Genomic DNA, 24,092 nt, shown 5'->3' with positions numbered 1-24,092 from the left:
CTGTGTGTGGTCTGTGCTACAGCAACGTGAACAACACAAGCAAGTGTCTTCGGCATGCACACGTTTGGAGAGAGTGGCTACGGAGCTCTTTATCCGGTTTGGATGGCAGTCTAGACTGCGCATCTTAGCTTAAGCATAATAAAAACCGCGGAGAACTGTTTTAGCTTTTTTTGGGCGTTTGTGTTTGTTTGTGTTTGGTTGTGTGCATTAATATACAGAGGTCAGGGATAATTTTTATGCGGTTGTATCAATTTGATGTAACGGTAAAAGTTAATAAAGCTTTTTTTTTAAAAAAAATTTGTTTTGGACCTCAACTTCTATTTAAGAGAGGCTGACAAGAGAAGCTTGAGCAGCCTACACAACTTAAGAATCGAGAATGGGAGCTTCAACCATACTATGTCTCCTCTCCATTTCAGTCGCCTCTTGCCTTGTCTACAAAATCTTCACCTCTCGCAAAAGCAATGCGCGGCGGCCGCCGGGCCCGACAGCAATCCCTCTCCTCGGCAACATCTTGGACCTCCGGGGCGGCGAGCTGCACCACTCCCTGGCCAGGCTCGCCGGGGTGCACGGCCCCATCATGTCCTTGAAGCTCGGCACGAGCAACGCCATCGTGGTCTCCTCCGCCGCGGGCGCCCGCGACGCGCTGCAGAAGCACGACCACCTCCTGGCCGGGCGGTCCGTCAACGACGCCGCGCGCGTGCTCGGCAACCACGAGCTCTCCATGATATGGCTCCCGGCTAGCAGCGCGCTCTTCAAGCGCCTCCGCGCCGTGTGCACCAACCACCTCTTCTCGGCGCGCGGCCTCGACGCCACGCGGGCCGTGCGGGAGGAGAAGGTGAGGGAGCTGGTCGGCTGCCTCCGCGGCCGCCACGCCGGCCAGGCCGTGGACGTCGGCGGCTTCGTGCTCTCTGGGATGCTAAACCTCATGTCCAACGTGCTCTTCTCTGAGGACGTGGCCGACCTGAGCTCCGACCGTGCGCAGGAGCTGGAGATGCTGATCAGCGACACGGTCGAGGAGATCACCAAGCCCAACTTGTCGGACCTCTTCCCCGTGCTCGCCGCGCTAGACCTGCAGAGCCGGCGGCGGAACAACGCTGAGTACATGAAGAGGCTCTATGACTTCTTCGACGGGGTCATCAACCGCCGTCAGAGCGCAGGAGGTGAGAGGAAAGAGGATTTTTTAGATGTGCTCCTCCAGCTTCACTCAGCGGATCAGTTCAGCCTTCAGACAGTCAAGTCCTTTCTTTTGGTAATTAAGTATGACGTACTATTGAGTCTTTTTTTTTCAACGGTATCATATTATAATTAGCCTATTCTTTACTACAATTAATTATTTAATGATCAATATTTTTGGGCAGTTTACTCCATCTGGAGTTGTGGACTACTGAGCTGAAACATTTCTTGTGCCCAGGATCTCTTTGTGGCCGGGACAGCTACGACCTCGCTCACGGTGCAGTGGACGATGGCCGAGCTACTCCGGCATCCGGCCGTCATGTCAAAAGTTCGCGGCGAGTTGCAGCAAGTGCTCAACTCAAAGCAGCATCCTGACGAGTCCGACATCGACAAGCTACCCTACCTCCGCACTGTCACTACCGGAGACGGCGTCTTTGCCGAGTGTTCCATACTTTGCCGAGTGCTTTTTATCGGACACTCGGCAACGACCCTCTTTGCCAAGTGCCAGAAATAGGACACTCGGCAAAGGAGTATCTTTGCCGAGTGCCAGAGAGCCAGCGCTCGGCAAACATCTGGCACTCGGCAAAGAGGGTCTTTGCCGAGTGTAATTTTTAACACTCGGCAAACCCTAATTTTTTTCCCCCCTTTTGGCCTCCAAATTTTTTCTACAGTCCTCATACAGTACCTGGTACTCCATGTTCCAATGTGGCACATTTCTCGGACTTTTTCTATATTTCTTTAATTCATTTCAATTAATTGAATTTTCTTGGATAATTCAAATTATAACTGCTAGTCATTCGAATAATGAAAAAAAATGAATGGAAAAATGATATTCATGTTATTTAGTATATTGTGAGACCGTATCCAGGAACATACCACCAATTTCAAATATCAAGGTCACGAAACATGACCACGAACTTGCGATCGAGTTGTTTTTAAATTGTATAAAAAGCAAACAAAGTCCGAAAATCTTGAAACTTGTCAAGATATCATGATATCATATGTGGAGGCTGTCATAAAAATTTGAGAAGGTTTTAAGCAAGTTATCACGTACGATGCTTGCAAACCGAAGAATCTCAGCAAGGTTTTAAGCAACTTCTTCGGAGATTCTTCGGTTTGCAAGCATCGTACGTGATAACTTGCTTAAAATCTTCTCAAATTTTTATGACAGCCTCCACATATGATATCATGATATCTTGACAAGCGTGTCTTTGCCGAGTGCCATACTTCTGGCACTCGGCAAAGACCTGAAATTTTTTTAAAAAAAATCCCGGTTTTCTTTGCCGAGTGCCAGATCGGGGGCACTCGGCAAAGAATTTGCACATGTTTTTAAAAAACCCCTCTTTGCCGAGTGCCAGATCGGGGGCACTCGGCAAAGCAGGGATTTAAGTACCCGGCCCAGCCGGCCCGCACGCACGCACGCACGCGCACCCGCCGCCGCCGCCGCCCGCGCCCGCTCCCGCGCCCGCCGCCGCCGGCCCCTGCCGCCGCGCCCGCCAGCGCGCCCGCGCCGCCCGCGCCCGCCGCCGCCGGCCCCTGCGCCGCCGCCACCGGCCCCTGCGCCCGCAGCCGCCGGCCCTTGCGCCGCCGGCCCTTGCGCCGCCGGCCCCCGCGCCGCCCGCGCCCGCCGCCGTCGGCCCCTGCGCCCGCGCCAGCGCCGCCGGTGGAGGAGGAGAAAGAGAGGAGGAGGAGGAGAGGAGGAAGAAGGAGGAAGGGAAGGAGAGGAGGAAGAAGGAGGAAGAAGAAGGAGGAAAGAGAGGAGGAGGAGGAGAGGAGGAAGAAGGAGGAAGGGAAGGAGAGGAGGAAGAAGGAGGGAGAGAAGGAGGAGGAGGAAGAAGGAGGAAGAGAAGAAGGAGGAGGAAGAAGGAGGAAGAAGGAGGAAGGAGAAGGAGGAGGAGGAGGCGCTCCGGTCGTCGTTGTCACGTTCCCGACGTTTCCGTATCACTAGGTATGCCATACCGTCGTCGTCGTAGTATTACTAATGGTTGCGGTAGTAGTAGTGGTAAAGTAGTTGTGGTGGTAGTCAAAGTAGTCGTAGGAGTGGTTGTGATATTGTTATATATATGCGGTTGGATATAATCTTGTGGATGTCGGCCATCGTGCCGTTCATATATATGTGCATGTCGGCTATCGTGCCGTTGGTTTTGTTGCAGGTTTTGGAAACCTCACCGTGCAGGGGAGGTGCTGCCGAAATTTTGTATTAACAGTTTTATATTTCTTTTTTGGCAGAGAAGAGCCAGTCGGAGCGGCGCCGGAGTACCTCGGCGACCCCGATCGCCTTCCTTGGCGCTGCGAGACTGCCTGCACCACGTCGCCTGACTCCACCGCCACCCTAGGTATAACCCCTCTTTCCGTATCATGTTGTAGATCACGTAACCCAGTTAGGCGTCTCCCGTTCGAAAGAGATACGGTTGGAAATATGCAGATATTTGCATATCTAAAACCGTATCTGTTTCGAATTGTCCACGTTTTTTGGACAGCACGCGGATGCGTAGGTGGGGTTAGTTTTCATGATCTGCTCCGATCGGAGACAGAGTTTCGGCATCATCTCCCTGTTGTTCTCCGGATACACACTCTCCCTAGCAGGACGTGTATTTGGAGAACAGCGGGGAGGTGCTGCCGAAATTCTGTCTCGAATAGGAGTAGAGAATGGAAACTAACCTCATCTACGGATCCTCGTGTGGGATTAGGACCTAACCTCACCTATAAGATAGTAGGAACGTCGTGTAGAGGCAATTGATGTTTATATTACTCGCCGCTATATATGTTAGAGGATGGAGGACCGTGAGTGGATGTACACGGGCCGCGCAAGTCAGGGTCAGGTCACCAATGAATGGATCGACAAGACCGATGCTTTCTTGGAACGGGCATTTGGCGTGGCTGCTAAAGGAGCGAGTAAAATTTGCTGTCCCTGCAGCAAATGTGCAAACAGGAAAAGACAAACGAAGAAGGTAATGGGGGAACATCTTTGGAAGAATGGATTTACGGCAGACTATACCTGGTGGGTCTACCATGGTGAAGCCGATCGTACGAGAGAGGAGGTGGTGAGGCCACGCGTCGAGGATTATGATGCTGAGGCCGGGGTAGCAAACATGTTAAATGACTATCACGAGGCACAGTTCGCTGAAGGACGTACGGAGGAGGAGCCAGAGGCAACCGCAAAGGCGTTTTACGACATGTTTGCCGCGGCACAGAAACCCCTTCACGGCCAGACAAAGGTTTCTCAACTGGATGCCATTGGACGCATAATGGCGTTGAAGTCCCAGTATAGCCTGAGTCGAGACGCCTTCGATGGTATGTTGACAGTTATTGGCAGCCTGCTTCCGGAGGGTCACCTTCTGCCAAAGAGCATGCACGAGTCACAGAAACTCCTTCGTGCACTTAAGATGCCGTATGAGCAGATACATGCTTGCCCGAAGGGGTGCGTCCTATTTAGGAAAGAATACGTGGAAGCAAAGTACTGTCCAAAGTGTAAATCATCTAGGTTCCTGGAGGTAGATTCTGGTGATGGCCAGAAGAGGCAGCTTGACATTCCCGTGACAATCCTACGGCACCTTCCGTTCATACCGAGGATCCAACGGCTATACATGACCGAGGAATCCGCGAAACAGATGACATGGCACAAAAATGGCAAACGATACAATCCTGACAGGATGGTACATGCATCCGATGGTGAAGCATGGACCCACTTCGATGGCATTCATCATGAGAAAGCTAAAGAGGCTCGTAATGTACGTGTTGCGCTGGCAACAGATGGGTTCAATCCTTATGGAATGATGGCTACCCCATACACATGTTGGCCCGTGTTCGTTATCCCCCTCAATCTCCCCCCCGGCATATGCTTTCAACGACAGAACGTATTCTTGTCGTTGATAATTCCTGGACACCCGGGGAATAATATGGGTGTGTTCATGGAGCCTGTGATTGATGAATTGGTCCGTGCTTGGGAGGAAGGGGTATGGACATACGACCGAACTACAAAGAAAAACTTCAAAATGCATGTTTGGTACCACTACTCCCTGCATGACTTCCTGGCGTATGGGATATTCTGCGCCTGGTGTGTTCACGGGAAGTTCCCATGCCCAGTATGCAAGGAAGGTCTGAGGTTCATTTGGTTGCAGAAGGGTGGCAAGTATTCATCGTTCGACAAACATCGGCAATTCCTCCCTCTTGACCATGCATTCAGATGAGACATCAAGAACTTTACGAAAGGTGTCGTAGTGACAGACCCTGCACCACCGATAATGACTGGTGCCACGGTTCGTGAACAGATAGATGGTCTCGTGGTCAATCCAGAAGGTGGTTTTGTGGGATATGGTGAGCAACATATGTGGACTCATAAGTCGGGCTTGACTCGGCTCCCCTATTTTGATGACCTTCTCCTTCCACACAACATTGATGTAATGCACACTGAAAAGAATGTTGCCGAGGCACTTTGGGCAACAATCATGGACATTCCTGACAAGTCAAAGGACAACGTTAAGGCTAGAGTGGATCTGGCAACGATATGCGATAGACCAAACCAACATATGAAGCCTCCTAGTCGCGGCAAGACATGGAGAAGGCCTAAGGCCGATTTTGTCTTGAGCAAGCCTCAAAGGAGGGAAGTACTAGAATGGATCCAGACGTTAATGTTCCCTGATGGGTATGCAGCTAATCTGAGGAGGGGAGTGAACTTATCTACTATGCGAGTCTTAGGGATGAAGAGTCATGACTACCACATATGGATTGAGCGGCTTCTTCCGGCGATGGTTCGGGGCTATGTCCCTGAGCATGTCTGGCTAGTGCTAGCAGAGTTGAGCTATTTCTTTCGCCAGCTTTGTGCCAACGAGTTATCTCGGACCGTGATTGCTGACTTGGAAAGAATGGCACCTGTGTTGCTCTGTAAGTTGGAGAAGATCTTTCCACCCGGCTTCTTCAATCCGATGCAGCATTTGATTTTGCACCTCCCGTACGAGGCACGAATGGGGGGGCCCGTGCAGGGCCGTTGGTGCTATCCAATCGAGAGATGTCTAAAGGTTCTTCGAAAGAAATGTAGAAATAAATGCAAAATCGAGGCTTCCATTGCAGAGGCATACATTCTGGAGGAGGTGGCGAACTTCACAACAACATACTATGGTGACAACCTCCCTAGCGTGCATAATCCACCCCCTCGTTACAATGCTGGCGAAAATGAATCGAACCTCAGCCTTTTCCGAGGCCAACTCGGAAGCGCAAGTGCATCGACCCCCAAGACCTTGAATCATGAAGAGTGGCGCCATATCATGCTATACGTGTTGACCAACCTTGACGAAGTGGCACCGTACATGCAGTAAGTTCTCAACGAACTTGTTAAATACGCCATCACTATTCTGCATCCAACCCCCTTGTTTCTCGTTGGTACAGGGAATTTCTTCATGAATTCTGGCGTCAATCAAGGGATCCTACCCCGCAGCAGGTAGATACCCTTCTTAGACAGGGTGCGGGAAATGGAATGCCCGATTTCATTTCTTGGTTCAAACGGAAGGTACCGTCCAATTTAGCTCGTACGTAGTTTGACATTCCAAGTTACTCGTACGTGCGAATAATATAACGATGTATCCTGCTTGAGCTTGCAGGGCCAGAGGGATGCGTCTATGTGTGCCGAGTTGAGACAGGTTGCCGATGGCTTTGCCTATAGGGTCAGGTCATTTTCTGGTTATGACGTGAATGGATATCGCTTTCGCACAACAAGCTACGAGCAGAGTCGGCCCAATCGAAGAACCACAAGTTCCGGAGTTTTTACGCCCGGCGTTGATGAGGTCGAGTATTATGGAAGAATTGAAGAAATATACGAACTCAAGTTTCATGGTTCCAAACCTTTTAATCCCGTCATATTTAAATGCCATTGGTTTGATCCTGAAGTAACGAGGCGGACATATTGTAATCTTGGGCTAGTCGAAATTCGACAGGATTCTGTCTTACCAGGAGACGATGTCTATATTGTGGCCCAACAGGCCACGCAAGTTTATTATCTCCCATATGCGTGTCAAACCATAAGGCATCTTAAGGGTTGGGATATTGTGCACAGGGTATCGCCACACGGTAAAGTGCCTGTCCCAAACGATGAAGATTACAACTTAGACCCAAACACATATGACGGAGAGTTCTTTCAAGAAGAGGGACTAGAAGGGAGGTTTGAGATAGACTTAACTGAAGCGATCGGAATGGAAGTAGACAATGAAACGGTTATTGAAGAGGACGTTGGAGATGAGGTGCAAAATGTGAAGGACTTACAAATGCTTGAGCGATTACATTTAGACAATGACAATGGCAACATTGCTCATTCGGATAGTGTTGATTATTTCGACATGATTGATAGTGATGATGAGACTTATGATCCAGCTAATCCCGATCATGAAGATTATTTCTAATACATGTAATACTATGTTATTTTGTAATTACGTTTTGTTTATTTTGCATCTCTTTCTAAGTACTTCTTGTTTATCTGTGCTTATTGGTTTACTCTTTTTAATTGCAGGTGATTGAACAAAGATGGTGGGCGGTGGGATGAGGAAGCTAACGTCCTTGTACCGAAGGACAAGGAGGAGCAGCCGCAGGAGGGAGTCGTCGCTTGCCGCCCCGTCGCGTGAGGAGGAGGAGGAGGAGCAGGTGCCCCAGGAGGACGCCGAGGAGGCGCAGGAGGACGCGCAGGAGGAGGCGCAGGAGGACGCGCAGGAGGAGGCGCAGGAGGACGCGCTGGAGGAGGCGACAGCAGGGGGTTCCGCTTCCTCTAGTTCGTCCAGCGTCTACTTGCGAGGTCCCGCGAGCCTCCCTCAGCGACCGATACCTCGTGAGAGACGCCCGCTGATTCGACCCGAGGGGGAAAAGTAAGTAACTTTAGATGTTATCACTACTTTATATGATATGTTGAATATCAAAATAGAAATTGGACGATTGTTAATCACTTGGGCAGGAACTGGACGATTGTGGCGAGTGGAGGTGCTCACACACGCCAAGTCAATGGCATCCTCGGTCTTCTGTGCAAGGAGCACTTCCCTGGCCTGGTTGAGTACGCCGGAGTGACGGGGCCGGCCTACTCGTTTGACCACTACGCCGCCGCCCCCGATGCTGCAGATCGGGCCCACAGGGTATTCAACAACAAGGCGGAGCGGGTGAAGCAAGAGCTGTGGGTAAGTCTTCCTCGCACTACATTGCTCAATACATCATATTTATTGGACATTCTTGAAATAATGAATGGATACATCGTGTTTGTATGCAGGATTTCTTTAGATGCCAGGACGGACATGAGGCCAGGGCGGATGCGGTGGCTACCAAATGCTGCAAAAAACTCGTCGTGGACATGCATTACGAGGCGCGCATCCAGGCCGTCGTAACTTACCACGGGACCGTCGTTGGAACGAAGGTCACCAAAAGGGACGCAAGAACCATGACGCTGACCCGGGACCAGTACCTGCAGGTAAATACAGAACATTAATACTGATTCCTTTTGAGATTAAGTAGGCTTAATTTCATCTTCTGATATGTCATGTACTTGATGGCCTGTAGATGATTCCTTATTGGTGCGCCGCGCATCCCCAGTGCTGGGAACAGATGGTGGACAAGTGGTGCTCACGCGAGTGGGAGGAGACGCACAACTTGTGCCGGGAGCGGCGTTTGATGATGCCAGGTGTAGCACACCATCAAGGCAGCCGCAACCTCAGCGGATACGCAGAAACATGGGTACGCGAATTCATTTATTTATTCTAACGCTCAATTCTGCATGATTTCTAATCATCTTGCTGTTTTTCTCGCAGTCGGCGTCACATGGTGGCCAGCCTTGCTCCATCTTCAAGGCATTTGCTATGGCCCACAAGGGCAAGGCGACGTCCGACGTCGACTACAACCCGGAGGACGGGCCCGAGGCGTACAGCAATGCGACCGTCCACAACCGCCTTAGTGAGTACACATCGATGGCAAGGGAGGTCCATGGGCCAGAGTACGATCCGAGCACCGAGGACCTTGATGGAGAAGTCGTCATGAGGGTGGGAGGAGGCAAGAAGCATGGGCGATACTGGATTGGCGACGGCGCAATCGACTCGGCCGCTACTCCCAGTCTCTCCCAGATTCGAGCAAGCAGCACGAGCACGAGCCCGGCCATACGACCTCGGAAGGACACTTCACACCACCGGGTGGAGGCACTCGAGGTTATTCCTGGTTTATTCGTCGTTCATTGGTTTTTTCATACCTTTCCTTTGCATTATTGTAACATTAGGGTGAATATATTGTAGGCCCAGCTGGAACAAGAGAGGAGGATACGGGAGCAAATGCAGGCGACGATGGAGGCCGAGCAGCGGAGGATGGTGGAGATTCTTCAGTACATGCAAAGTATTGGCGCCGCTACGGGTGTGACTCCGCCACCTTCGCTATTCGCTCCACCTCCACCTCCACCTCCTCACTATTCTACTCCTGTGAGTATAAATGTTTTAGTTTGTATGTTCATGCTTACGGTCAAACCTAGTGGAGTATGAAAATTTTATTCATGTATGGTATATATTTATCTTGTCTCACACATGCAATCTCTTCTCCTTTGTGCAGAATCAATCGGCGGCATCGAACGATCCTCATGCTTCAGCGAATCATTCACCAAATCAGTTTCATTGACCATCTTGGTGATGATACTTGTAGTTGTTAATGGTACTTCTATTTGCAATTATGGTTGTAGATGATGGAGCACTTGGATTACTTGTGAACTTATTTGTGATATATTGTGAGACATGTGATGTTTGTGATATATATGTGGTGTTGGTGATATGTATGTGCTGTTGATGATATATATGTGATGTTGGTGATGTTTGTTATATATATATATATATATATATATATATATATATATATATCTGTTTGTTTGGATGGGATGTCAAAAACAAATAAAAAAGGCTGGCTGTTTTCAGTCACTTTGCCGAGTGCAATGGCCATGACACTCGGCAAAGAGGCCTCCGCTTTGCCGAGAGCCACGGTCCAGGCACTCGGCAAAGATGGCCTGTTTGCCGAGTGTCCTCCAGGTGGCACTCGGCACAGACGCCCCCTTTGCCGAGTGTTTGATTCATTGGCGCTCGGCAAAGCGGAGGCCTTTGCCGAGTGTCAGCTTAGCACTCGGCAAAGCATTTGCCGAGTGCCCGATAAAGTGCACTCGGCAAAGAGGTCTTTGCCGACAAATTTTTTACCGAGCGCCCTTTGCCGAGTGTAGCACTCGGCAAAGCCGTTGCCGAGTGTATATCGTCCTTTGCCGAGTGCCTGAGGCACTCGGCAAAGAAGCTGTCTCCGGTAGTGTGTGGTGATGGAGATCATGCGGCTGCACCCGCCGAGCCCACTCATGATGCCGCACGTGGCCATGGCCGACGGCGCGGAGGTGGGTGGCTTCGCGGTGCCTAGGGGCACCAAGGTGATCATCAACGTGTGGACCATCATGCGCGACCCGGCGTCGTGGACGCAGCCAGAGGCGTTCGTGCCGGAGAGGTTCCTAGGGACGGATCTGGATTTCCGGGGCATGGACGCGCGTGCGTTCGTGCCATTCGGGGCGGGGAGGAGGGTGTGCCCTGGGATGCCGATGGCAACGAGGTCGGTGACGCTGATCCTTGCGTCTGTGCTGCACGCGTTTGAGTGGAGGCTGCCTGAGGGGATGCAACCGTGCGATGTGGATGTCAGGGACCAGTTCGGCACATCCCTCAACATGGTTACGCCACTTAAGGCCGTGCCAACGCCAATGTGCCATTGATGCACTGATATCGATTCTCATCAGCTAGCGCGGTTATATACGCGATTTCTGTTTGTGTTAAAACCCATATCTGCAGAATAATTAATGTCATCATGACGAAACTAGATAAAAACACGTACGCTAATAAATAAATGAAGAATGCCACGTGGTGTCGGTTAACCCATGTACTACTACTTGCTTAACCTGAACTGTTTCTACTGTTCTGTTAGCGAGAGTTATCAGCAGTAGGCGATAACTTCAGTAGATTTTATTTTCAACTGTTTTGTTTACTGTTAAGTCGGAACCTGTGCGTGGGTGGCAGCAACCCGAACTTTGTTGCACTACGTTTCGTTATCTTCGGATAGGGTTGAAAATGGGCGGGAAAAATCCCGTCCTGTCCCGTCCCGTCCCGTTTTCTACTTTTAACCCGATCGATTTCGTATTTTCGGAATTATGCGAAAACGGTTCGAAAACGGGAAAGTGCATGCGAAAACGGGATCGAAAACGGTATATCTATTATCCCGACCGTATTTTCGAAATACCGTATTTATTCGGGATTTTTCCGCCAAAATCCCGTTTTTAATTTTAGCCCAGCCCAGCCCACAGCCCACAGTCTCACACAGCCACACCATGTCCACAGACCACAGGGCGCACTTCGGCTGGCGGCTGGACCGGCTCTGCAGTTCCGGCTAGGGCTAGATCCGGCAATCCCCACTCCCCAGCCGACATCGTACGCCGGAACGCCGCCCGTCGCCCCGTCCCCAGGCAGCGTCGGTCGTCGGCCGTCGCCCCATCCCCAAGCAGTGTTGCCCGTCGACTGTCGCCCATCCCTAGCCTGCGCAACTGCGCTGCCTATCGGCCGTCGCCCTCCCCAGCCTGCGCAGCTGCGCCGCCCGTCGCCCCGTCCCCAGCCTGCGCCGGCCGCCGTCCACAGCTGCGTCGCCTGTCTCCCGTCCCCAGGCTGCGCCGCGCCGCCGCCCGTCGACCGTCGCCCTGTCTCCAGGCTGCGCCGGCCGTCGCCCTCCCCAGCCTGCGCCGCCCGTCGCCCCGTCCCTAACCTGTGCCGGCCGCCGTCCACAGCTGCGTCGCCTGTCTCCCATCCCCAAGCTGCGCCGCGCCGCCGCCCGTCGGCTGTCGCCCCGTCTCCAGGCTGCGCCGGCCGTCGCCCCGTCTCCTGTCTCCAGGCTACACTGCTCGTCAGTCGTCCTAAGCGGCAGCGCCATCCCCAGCCAGCGGCCAACGCGCGGAGCAGTGGTTCGCCCGGGCCTCCGACTGTCCCGACACTCAGCAGTCAGCACGCCGCATTCTGAACAGCAGTCAGCACGCCGTCTTCCTTCAGAATGGACGTTTCAGAAGGTATCTATACTCTATAGTGTATATTTAACTTTGAATTTTCATTGAAAAATACTATATCAGAATGGACAAGGGAATTATCACAATTGTTATAGAGGTTTTTGAAGAAATCCATAGTCCATTTCTAAATGTGATCCATAGTCCATTTTGAAGAAATACTATGTGCTGACTTTGAATTACAGATATGACAATACTTTAAATCAATTCATCACTTGGCAAAGTATAACTCATGGATATTTGTCTTTGTTTGATCTATAATATATTGCAGGATGTAAGAGGCCTGCAAATGTGAGTGTTACAGCTAGCTCAACTCCTGCAGCATCTGAAAGTGAGAGGGGTTCTGTGCCAAGTGAAGATGCACATAGAACTATTGGCAGTGGCACTGGTGATGTAGTTGCAACTCCAGATGTTGTTTGTATTGATGAGCAAGAGGAAGAGCAACCTTAGCTTACTGTAAAGAGACAAAAGAAGTGCACATCTGAAGTCTGGCAGTACTTTACCAAGAAAAAAGAGATAGTAGTGGTGAACGGGCAGAAGTTTGAGCAGTTGTGGGGGTATTGCAATTTTCCAAATTGCAAGACCAAATATAGAGCTGAGAGCAACCATGGAACCACTGGATTTAAGAACCATCTAAAGTCAGTACATAGTATTGTAAAAGGACAACAACAGCTCAAAGTTGGTAAAGATCATGGAAGTGACATTACTCATGTTCAGACTTACAGGTATGATCAAGAAGCTAGCGTAAAGAAATTTTACTTGGCAATAACTATGCATGAGTACCCTTTCAATATAGTTGAGCATGAATATCTTGTTGATTTCATTAAGTCCCTGCGCCCAAGCTTTCCAATCAAGTCTCGTGTCACTATTAGAAAAGAAATAATGGATATATATTTGAAAGAAAAGGAGAAGTTGTATGCATACTTTAAAACTGTCCATTGTCGATTTAGTGCAACTATGGATATGTGGACATCATGTCAGAATAAATCATACATGTGTGTCACCATTCATTGGATAGATGAAGATTGGCATATTCAGAAGAGAATTATTGGTTTCTTTCATGTGGAAGGACGGCATACTGGTGAAAGGTTGTCAGAGACCTTCACTGAAGTTATGGTTAGATGGTACATTGAGAAGAAATTGTTTGCTTTGACTTTGGATAATGCTAGTGCAAATGAAGTAGCAGTCAATGATATAATTTCCGATCTCAATGTGAATGTTCATGCTTCTTTAGTTTGTGAAGGTCTGTTTTTTCATGTGAGATGTGCCTGTCATATACTTAATCTGGTTGCTAGAGATGGATTGAAAGTAATTTCAGGAACAATTGACAAAGTGAAAGCACTTGTGCTAGCTGTGAAAAGCTCTCCATTGCAGTGGGAGGAACTTATGAAGTGTGCTACTGAGTCTGGATTAGACACATCAAAAGGTCTCTCACTTGATGTTTCAACAAGGTGGAATTCAACCTATCTGATGCTGAGGGATGCCCTGTACTACAAGGCTGCTTTTGTGAGGCTTAAGTCTTCAAATCGCCGTAAGTATGAGAAAATATATCCATCTCCTGCTGAATGGAACAAGGCACTACAACTTTTTCAATGCTTGAAGAAATTCTATGATCTTACTAACATTCTCTCTGGTACTGCATATCTAACTGCAAACTTGTTTTATAGAGGTTTTTGTGAGATTAAGGTTTTGCTTGCTGAATGGTGTGTTCATGAGGACAATACTATTAGTGAAATGGCAACTGCTATGAGTACAAAGTTTGAGAAATATTGGAAGAAATCCAACATTGCTCTTGCTGTGGCATGCTTCCTTGATCCTAGGTACAAGAAAAAGTTAATAGAATTCTATATAAAGAAGTTCTATGGTGATATGTATCAAGTTGAACTTGATGAGATTGTTAGTGTGATAAAGAAATTGTATCAATCTTATGTTACTTCTGCACCTTCATCTTCAACAACAAAGAGTAAAGCACATGAAACTTGTAACACAGGTGATGTGTTAATGGAAAATGTAGATGATGAACTAGAAAGCTTCTTATATGATACAAGTGAACCTGATATGTACAAGTCAAATGAGTTGGAGAAATACATGTCAGATCCACTTTTGAAGATCAGTGGTGAATTTGATATTTTAGCATGGTGGAAGAATAAGAGAGAAGAGTATCCTATTCTTTCACAAATTGTTCGTGATGTGATGGCCATACAAGTATCAACGGTTGCATCTGAGTCTGCTTTTAGTGCTGGTGGTCGTGTCATTGATCCTTACCGTACTCGTCTTGATCCAGAGATGGTAGAAGCTTTGATTTGCACTAAGGATTGGGTAAAGGCCGCCAGAAAAGGTGATACTTTATTTAGTTACAATTGTGCAAGGATTGATTTTTTTTTCATTTACTAATGTAACTGTTTATTGGCTTTATCTTTCGTTTTGAATTTTTAGATTCTAACAATGTTGCTTCAATTGTGAGTGATCTTGAGGTTCTGTCTACTGCCATGGCTAATAAAATGTTGATTGAGGTATGTTCCATAAAATATGCAATATCATTGCTTCAATTTTAGTGATCTTGAGGTTATGTCTACTCTATGGCTAATAATGTTGCTTTAATTTTAGTGCTGCTCATTCTCATGTTTTGCGTGTTTGAAATGTAGGAGAATGAGAATGAGGAGAAAGAAGAAACAGAAAGTGATCCAGATATGATGAATGATGCTGATGAGTGATGAGCTGTCGGCTACGTGGAAGAATATTTGTCTATGTATTTTGCACTTTCGCTATCCTATATTTCTATTAGGCTATTATTGTGACTATATTGTGTTGGTGTGTGAATTTTCTATTTGTGACTCATATGTCATCATGTGAACGAATATGGTTGAATGCGGTGTACTAGTGTGACAATATTCAAACATTTAGTGTATGAAAATTGATCGGTTATGTCCGGTTTGAATTACCGGTTTCCGACCGATACCGACGTGTTTCCGTTCGGTTTAATTCGTTTCCGATATCCCGACATTTCCGAGTTCGTTCCCGTTTCCGACTTTCCCGTTTTCGATTCCGTTTTCGAGATAAAATGTGAAAGTGAAAACGGTTAGAGGGTTTTCCCGACCGTTCCCGTCCGTTTTCAACCCTATCTTCGGATAGTAGAACCCGGCTCTTATGAGTCTTAATGAAAAAAAAAACTAAGATTTTGAGTGATATTCTAGTGAATGTTCGCCTGAAAATTTGTCTAGACACGTTCTCTGTGGAGGAGCTGACCTGGCAGTCCAAAGCCGCCCAGAAGCGTTTCGAGCTCGACAACAGCAAGAGAAGCGGTGGATGCATACTTCTAACCGAGGAGGAGTGGCTTGCACACATGAAGCGGCGCGACCAAGAGGGCTTGTTGGGTTGCAATAGCACCAACAACTAGCTCTACGACAAGTTAAAAGTCCGCGGATGTTACGGCACCGGGAAGGACGCCAAGGACACTCGGTCGTCTAATGGTGGCATGCAACGTCTCGAAGGATAAGTGCCGCTATTGCGAGAAGCGTGGGCACTGGCCAAGGGACTGCCGCAAAGCCAAGTGCGAGCAGGACAACCACACTCAGGCCCACAACAAGATTTATTTCTTTGATACATCTTTTGTAAACCTTTTTTATTCCATTAATGACATCAAGGATAACTCCCTTCTATAAAAAAAAAATACATTGCAAGTACAACGGATACTACGTGAAAAATAAACTTAAGTGACGGGTCATAACAGTCATGACTCGTCACCCGAACACGTTACTGATGATTAGTCATTAGTAACAGGTTAGGACTCGTCACCAATAAAATTATTAATGACGGGTCACAACTTATCATAAGTGACGAGTCACAGTTATAACCCGTCACTAATTATTGATGAATATTTTTTTGTGTTTTTTGACAAAAAAAAGTTAAATTTTTTTTTCACCCGAGCCATTTCAACGTAGGGGCTATCGCCACTCGTCATGTGTCACTTGCTATTTTTCACACTATTTTTATACTCTGCGTTCGGTGGGAATAGAACCCGTGACCTCCCGTCGCGCGCGTAGCCCAATTACCACCTCACCCGCGCACACATTCTTAAGAAAATTGGATATTTTATCTTTTAACTTTTTTTATCGAATGTCATAAGTGATAGATCATCACAGTTATGACCTGCCACTTATAACTGTTTTTGCTGAATTGTTGATTACTGAAGTGTGTTTGATACTGAATTGAGTGAATTATTGTTGATTACTGAATTGTTGATTTACATATAAAATTTTTATTCTAATCCAAAGTTGTACAAATATTTTATGAATTTCTTAATATCTCATGCGAACGATCGTAATTTGATAGGTGATCCAAAATGTATTCGGTAAAACGGGTATAACTTTTGCATACGGACTTCGATTTCGATATATTTTTTACTCTACGGACATTTACAGAAAAAGTTACATCTGTTTCTCCTTGATGTTGCAGGGTTCAGCAAATTTTTTGAGGCCAAATTCGACTTGGAAGATTCAGTTCTCGCCCCCTGAAGTTTCTGCACTATTTTCAGAACACGCGTTTATGTCCATAGCTGTCACTTCTTACATCAAACTTGAGCAGAAATGTATAATGGTTCCTATTCTAGTGCTGCTGAGGTGAGAAAAAATAAGAGAAAAATTAAAAAATTAAAAAATATTTGTAGCATTTCCATGATTCTTTTCCTTTTTTCACCGGTTTTGCTAACTTATTATTTGAAAGTATGACTAACGTACTAATTATATGTATTTGTATTGAAAGGATGTTATATGATAACGGACTTATGGTTGATTGTAAACACTCAGGGAATAAAGCTGCTGGAAGAACTCCATTGGACTGGGAGAAAAGAGTGACGGGTCTTCATGCTGAGGGCGGTGGGAAGTTCATCCATAAGTTATTGTCGACGGGTCGTAACAGTTACGCGTCACTAATGAAGTTATTAGTACTGCACGAGAAAAATAAAAGAAAAAAACTGTCATTAGTGATAGGTCATAATTTGACCCGTCATCAATGACTAGTCTAGGACGATCCGTCATTGATGAGTTTGTCATTAGTGATGAGACATAACTTATCTGTCACCAATGACTGGTATAGGATGATTCGTAACTGATGAGTCGTCATTAATGACGGATCATAGCTCACCAATGACTGACCTAGGATGACCTGTCACTATTATCATCAGTGACATGTCATGTTACGACTCGTCATTAATTTCGTGTCTCTTTTATCTGTTTTTTACATAGTGAGACATACACTACTCACTAGAAAATTGCGGCACAAGCCTGGGCTAAAAGCTGCTAAACATGGGGCAAATATAGAAATGGACAAAGAACAAATTAATGCTTAATATTTACCAGAAGATGAACTGCCGGGCATCAGATCTGAGACATATATGCGGAATCCCTGAATTGGATACAGAATTTTACAATTGGATTAGCAAGCTAACTACTAAACCCCCTCCAATCCCCTTATTCCCCTCGTCTCCTCACATGTGTTCCTCACCGCCATCAAGAATTGCAGTAATAGATGGAGATTTTACCAAAGATCTGAATCAAGTGTTCCTCGATTCAATTCGTCTCCGCATAGAAGAAATCAACATGGCTCTTATACCTTTTGTCCGGGTCTGAAGTATCATTGAAAATTTTTGAATGATTATGGAACACTTTTCCGTACTTTTGTGGTTTTTTAGAAATAAAGAAGAACACGATAACAAAATGGAAGAACAAAGAAATTCGGGGGATTTTTCTCTTCTTATCATACAGCTCTAAGTATGTCCGATCCTCATTTTACCTCCTCCAACCTTCCGAAACGACTAAGTATAGAAGCCTGAACTTTCTGAACTTCCCCCACTTCATTTCTTCAGATTTCACTGCTCCTGACAGGATGACATCCGGAAGGGATCCATGCTGTCACGTCTACTTTTGTCTTGCAGATGTATGTCCTGCAATTTTTCTATGGTTAAATTAACAGCTGGAGTACTTCAGTTTGAATGGTCATATGAGGTACCATTCAAAAAAAAAAAATTGAATGCTCATATTGTGCATTTGCAAATACATGGGTCATTGTCAGTACTTAAGGACCAATCAGTTGTCCGCAATGCAGTTGAAGTCACATGTACAACTAGTCAGTTAGTTTGAATAAAAGTTGAGAAAAGTCACGTGTATACAACTGTTGTGACATGGACATGTGAATGGTGAGACCGGAACACCAAAAATCTTCGAGCCAGTTCTGCATTTTTTCCATGCATGTTTTCTGACATCTGGTTTCTCCTTGTTTTGTATGTGGAAGGTAGTATATGGTTTTATATTGTGCTCAGCTGGAACTAATTCATGTTGGGCCTCTCTGTCTCCGCCTGTCATTCTCCATGCATGTCAAAATAATTTAGTAAGGCCGGCATGGCATCTTGATTTCATCTGGTAGCGGCGGCTAAACCCGGCCGCCGGCTGAATATTGCATCGCACGTTTGCGCATCTACACGACTTTTCTTTGCAAGGGCACATCAACAAGAAAAGATCCAACCATAACTCAACAGTGCTATCTACTGTGACTCCAAAGTCCAAACATATGCATGCTTGGTGCCAGTCAATGGCCGATTGGCCGTTGTGCAGATCTTTCGTTCACATATTCCAATACACACCCCATTCGTCAAGAAGGAGAAAGAAACAGGCGGTGACCAGTGACGGACCTGGGATTTTTGGCTAGGGTGTGCCTAGCTAATAATCCAACTTTGTATTCGGTATACAACCATAAAATTTGCCAAGCAATACGGTCTACAACTACAAAATTTGCCAAACAATTCCATATGCAAGTATAAATTGGCCAAACGTGTGATACAAATATATTAAAAGGGTCTCATAATATCTTAAATTCAACAAATAAGTTCAAAACTTGCATAAATTATAATATAAATAGTTCAAATATGAAATAAATAAGGTCTTACATAAATAGAAGACTACAATACTACTTAAGGTTGTTCACTTTACGCTTCCACATGGCCATGAAATTGTGGACAAAAATAATTCAACAGTAAGTCAACACTTGAACAAATGACAAATCTAAGCTAACTAGCTAAGCCACGATATCCTGTTTGATACTTCAATATCTAATCTAACTAACTAACTTGTACTCTGCAAAATGGATGTTGCATTTTGCTAAGCACAAGGGCGTCTCTGAAACTGAAAGCTGACAGGCACGGGTAGAGGCGCAGAGCCAGTATCTCTCGGTCTCGGCGACGGCGAGAAGGGGCGAGTGGCCGCCGGCCGACGACTCGGCGAGAAGAGAAGGGGCAGACGGAGCGCATTGGAGAGCCTATAGACAGCAAGACCGGCGGCGGCAGGGCGTGTGTGGTAGGTGGGATGGAATTCGGGGATCGAGATCGTGTGCTCGACGCTGTCGCTGAGAGGTGAAACAGAGACCACCGACTCGGCCCTTTTCTATTGGACTGGGCCTGTGTGGGCTAAGCAGTAAAAACGGCCCAAAACCCAGGGTAGCAGCCTAGAAGGACTACCCCTTGGATCCGGCACTGGGGGTGACGAGTGTATGGATGCCCGAATGCCACAATTATAAAAGTCATAGTCAAGCAACCATTTGGAAACTTCCAACACAACCTACCGCTTTTGCGTGGATAAAATAACAAAATGGTACTAATAACTCTGTTGGTAATCGTCTTAAATACGTGCAGTCAAACTTCTATAATTTTAACCACTTATATATCGATCGAAAATTATTTGGTATAATGTGAAAAAAAGAATCACTAGATTTGTCACGAATAATATTTCTATAATATCAAGTTTTATAATTTTCTACTAACATGTGTATATAAAAGTTATAGTCAAAGATGGTTGTTAGAGACCATGGCAATATTTGGAACGATATGTATTTCCGAACAGAGGGACTAATGGATATGGATGCATTTGATTCTTATTCAAAACACAATTCTAAATATTGTCATCTCTTGTACCACATAAGTGCCGCCAGATGTTGAACATTGTAGGCGATTTTTGATGAAAAACGACTGTGATACCGATTTTCTCCAAACTCGCCTATGTCACAGCCAGATTTTTTGAACCGTGTTTATGATACAAGGTTTATTAGTAGTGCCGGGCGTTGAACCATCTCTTCGTCCAGATATTGCTACCTTTTCTATCATCGTTATATCCTCCCTATCAGAAAACAATCTCATATAAGGACAAAGTTGTGGCATCAGCTCCACACATGCCCTATATACAACTACTACCAAAAGTACAGTTGTAGTTCAGGAAGCAGGCGAGTAGCTACTACTATAAATAAGAACCAGTAACAACTTTACAAAAGCACTTCTCGGACAGAATAAAACATCTAAGTAGTCAGCCATGGCAAGCAACTCCCAAGCTCCTGCCGCTGCAAGGAAGTATGAAAAGTAATTTCCTTTTTAACCGTGTTGCTAGTTGCTACTATATATGCAGCTACTTAGATTAATTTGTCATGCGCGTCGTTGCAGGCTGGAGGGCAAGGTGGCCGTGATCACTGGCGGCGCGAGCGGCATCGGCGCGTGCACGGCGCGGCTGTTCGTGAAGCACGGAGCCAGCGTCGTCATCGCCGACATCCAGGACGAGCTCGGAGCTAGCCTCTGCGCCGAGCTCGGTCCGGGGGCCTCCAGCTACGTGCACTGCGACGTCACAAACGAGGACGATGTCGCGGGCGCCGTCGACCACGCCGTTGCCAAGTTTGGGAAGCTCGACATCATGTTCAACAACGCGGGCATCGGCGGTGCGCCGTGCTTCAGCATCCGGGAGAGCACCAAGGAGGACTTCGAGCGCGTGCTGGCCGTGAACCTGGTGGGCCCGTTCCTGGGCACCAAGCACGCGGCGCGGGTGATGGTGCCCGCCCGCCGGGGCTGCATCATCTCGACGTCGAGCCTGGCGTCGGCGGTGGGCGGCGCGGCACCGCACGCGTACGCGTCCTCCAAGCGCGGCCTGGTGGGGTTCACGGAGAACGCGGCGGGGGAGCTGGGCCGGCACGGGATCCGCGTCAACTGCGTCGCCCCCGCGGGGGTTGCCACGCCACTGGCTAGGGCTGCCACGGGGATGGACCTGGCCGACGAGTCGTTGGAGGCGATCATGGAGGCCGCGGCGAACCTAAAGGGCGTAGGCCTGAAGGTGGACGACATCGCCGCCGCGGTGCTATTCCTTGCCAGCGACGATGCGCGGTACGTGAGCGGCCAAAACCTGCTCGTCGACGGCGGCGTCTCCGTCGTCAACTCGACCTTTGGTTTCTTCAGGGACTGATGGAGACCGATCGATCGATACATGCATCATGCTAGTATTACGTCATTATGCTGTGACATTGGTTGGCACTTGGCAGCTTGGCGCCGTGCCAAGTGTATGGTTCCAACTTCCAAGCACGTTTCTCTTTCATCGTCATTTGTGTTGCATTCTTGAATAAACTAGCATGGTGCCCCCACATGTTCGCACGGACATACCGTAGCTCTATTATATTTTGTATTCTCTTGTTCTTTCTATAGAAGTTGGTTTTTTCACTAATTTTATGTCGAATATACTTCTATTAGAGCTATTTAACATTATATATATATTAAAAATTATAGGAAAGCTTGTATAGGTCATCCTCGACCTTAGTAGGGCGTAGGTTCGTTAGAACACTACTTAAAAAAGATATATCAGTGCTGGTTGAAAAATGACATCACTGTCAGTTTTTTAACCGGCACTCTTAACTCGACACTGATAGTCAATGACTATCAGTACCGGGTCTGGAACTGGTACTGAAAGTTCTTTTCAGTGCCGGTTCGTGCCTCCAACCGGCACTGGAAAAGTTTTCCGAGCCAAAGAGCTGGCTCGGCTGCCGCTCCTGCCGCCGCCGCTCAAATCAACTCATCTCATCCATACAAACGCATCTCACAATCAAATCGACTCATCTCAGACTCAAATTGACTCATCTCAGGCTCAAATCTTCTCATATCATCCATACGAACAAATCAACTCAAGAACACAACATAAGAACAAATCAATTTCATGTAATTTTGAACATTTCAGTACTCATCTCATGCATCAGGTGGTGAGTGCGTGAACTAGACAACGCATGCATTCATTACTCATCTCATCTCATCTCATCTCATCTCAACTCAAGAACACAACAAAAGAACAAATTAACTGGACGAATCTCATACATGCAGGATTTGGAGGGCGCCGGGGTCATTGCCGTGCTTGTGGAGCTCGCTGGACCTTCGACCTCCGCGCGCGGGACCTCTGGGAGGTGGTTGCGGACGGCAGCCGCGGGCCCGACCCCCTTGAACGCATCTCCAGCGAATGTCAATCCAATCTCTGATTCCATTCCAAAACAAGAGGAACAAAAATTGAAGCTCCCAGCTAAAAGTGTAGAATCAGATGCAAAATCGAAGCTTTGATGCTCGGGAGCTAAGCAATTAGAAGAAGGAACAAAAATCTTTACCGCACCACAGCAGCTCTGCCGAGCTGGGACCCAGCTTGCTCCACCACAAGCTAGCCTCTGGTCCTCTTAAAGAACTACTGGCTCCGTCCGCGCTTCACCGAGAACATCATGCGCCTCCAGAATAGCTTCAAAGCTCGCCATGAGGACACCATCCTTGTCACCAACCCCAAGTGTGGCACCACCTTCGACCTCCACCACCCTCTCCTCTCTCGTCATCCCCAGGAGGACGACCCTTCTCTGCCGGAGAGAGAGAGAGGCTAGCTTGTGGTGGAGCAGCAGCAACGAGGTAGGAGTGAAGGAGAGAGAGAGAGAGAGAGAGAGAGAGAGAGAGAGGAAGAGATAAGGTGGAGAGAGAGGCTAGCTTGTGGTGGAGGATGCGTGAGGAAGAGATAAGGCCAGAGTTGAAAGGACGCGAGGCGAGCCGAAACGCGATTCAAGCAAAAATTCGGGTCTGAGCAAACCTTCAGTGCTGGTTGTGACTGGAACCGGCATTGATAGTCGACTATCAGTGCCGGTTCATGTTATCAACCGGCACTGATACATAAGTGCTGATTTATAACACGAACCGGCACTGATAGTCGGTTTCAGTGCCGGTTCTTAACACCTCAGTTATTTTTGGGGCGCGGGAGGTTAAGAACCGGCACTGATACATTTTCAGTGGCGGTTCCTGTATAACCGGCACTGATGTGCCGCTACTTATGACTAGTTATGTAGTAGTGGAAGTTGGCGACGAACTGGTCGCACAAGTCCTCCCAGGAATGAACCGACCCGCGGGGAGGTTCATAAGCCAGGATCGGGCTGAACCAGTCAGAGCGGTCAGGAAATAGTTCGCCATGACCTTCCCGTCACCTCCCGCGGCCTGCATCATGGTGGTGTAGATTTGCAGGAACTCCTCCAGGTTGGTCGAGCTATCGTACTTTTCAGCCAGAACCGGCTGGAACTTGTGTGGCCAACGCACCTCTAGTAGTCGGGCAAAGAGGGCATTGCACCCTGTCCTGAAACAGGGAGCCGCCCGCTGAAAGGCAGCCTCGCGCTACCAGGGAGAGAGCCGTCGGTCTCGCGGCCCGGGCGATGGGGTGGAGTCTGGCGTCACCCTGCGTGGGGGTGAGTGGTAGGGCCGCTTGCCCTTTTCCAGCTCTTGCCGGTCGCAGTCCTCCTGTTCTCTGGTGGCCCTCTAGCCTCGGATTATGTCGCGGGCGTCACGATGACGAAGAGAGTCACGCAGGTTAGTAGGTTGACTGTCCCGACGCGGTGGGGGTTTTCGTGTACTCCCTATTATTGAGAGAGCCTGGGTGACCTCCCGCCGTGGGGTCCAGTACGAACCCTACCGAACACCACCTCAACTACTCTTTGAGATGGACGAGGCAGCTGTGGCTATGGTCTTGTGCCGAGCGGTCTCTACAAAGAGGGC

General features: G+C 47.7%; 2 protein-coding genes across 3 annotated transcripts; both read left to right on the top strand.

Moving 5' to 3' along the window:
• Positions 1-341: 341 nt before the first annotated feature.
• LOC133898369 (cytochrome P450 76M5-like) lies at positions 342-11,247 on the top strand. Its single transcript, XM_062339038.1, has 3 exons — positions 342-1,249; positions 1,412-1,587; positions 10,468-11,247. Exons 1-3 carry the CDS (start codon positions 377-379, stop codon positions 10,907-10,909), a joined length of 1,491 nt encoding a protein of 496 aa, XP_062195022.1. The 5' UTR covers positions 342-376; the 3' UTR covers positions 10,910-11,247.
• Positions 11,248-20,472: 9,225 nt separating this feature from the next.
• LOC133898338 (momilactone A synthase-like) lies at positions 20,473-21,759 on the top strand. 2 transcript variants are annotated; one of them, XM_062339003.1, is made up of 2 exons: positions 20,473-20,627; positions 20,718-21,759. In XM_062339003.1, the coding sequence occupies exons 1-2, from the start codon at positions 20,590-20,592 to the stop codon at positions 21,502-21,504; spliced, it is 825 nt and encodes a 274-aa protein (XP_062194987.1). In that variant the 5' UTR covers positions 20,473-20,589; the 3' UTR covers positions 21,505-21,759. The 2 variants fall into 2 exon arrangements, with proteins under 2 accessions (XP_062194987.1, XP_062194986.1); XM_062339002.1 differs by having other exon boundaries at positions 20,477-20,636.
• The last annotated feature ends 2,333 nt before the right edge of the window (positions 21,760-24,092 follow it).

The sequence above is a fragment of the Phragmites australis genome, chromosome 18 (assembly GCF_958298935.1).
Source record: "Phragmites australis chromosome 18, lpPhrAust1.1, whole genome shotgun sequence".
Classification (NCBI taxonomy): Eukaryota; Viridiplantae; Streptophyta; class Magnoliopsida; order Poales; family Poaceae; genus Phragmites; species Phragmites australis.
Note: the sequence above shows the minus strand (reverse complement) of the source record. Positions and strands in the feature narration are given on the sequence as shown.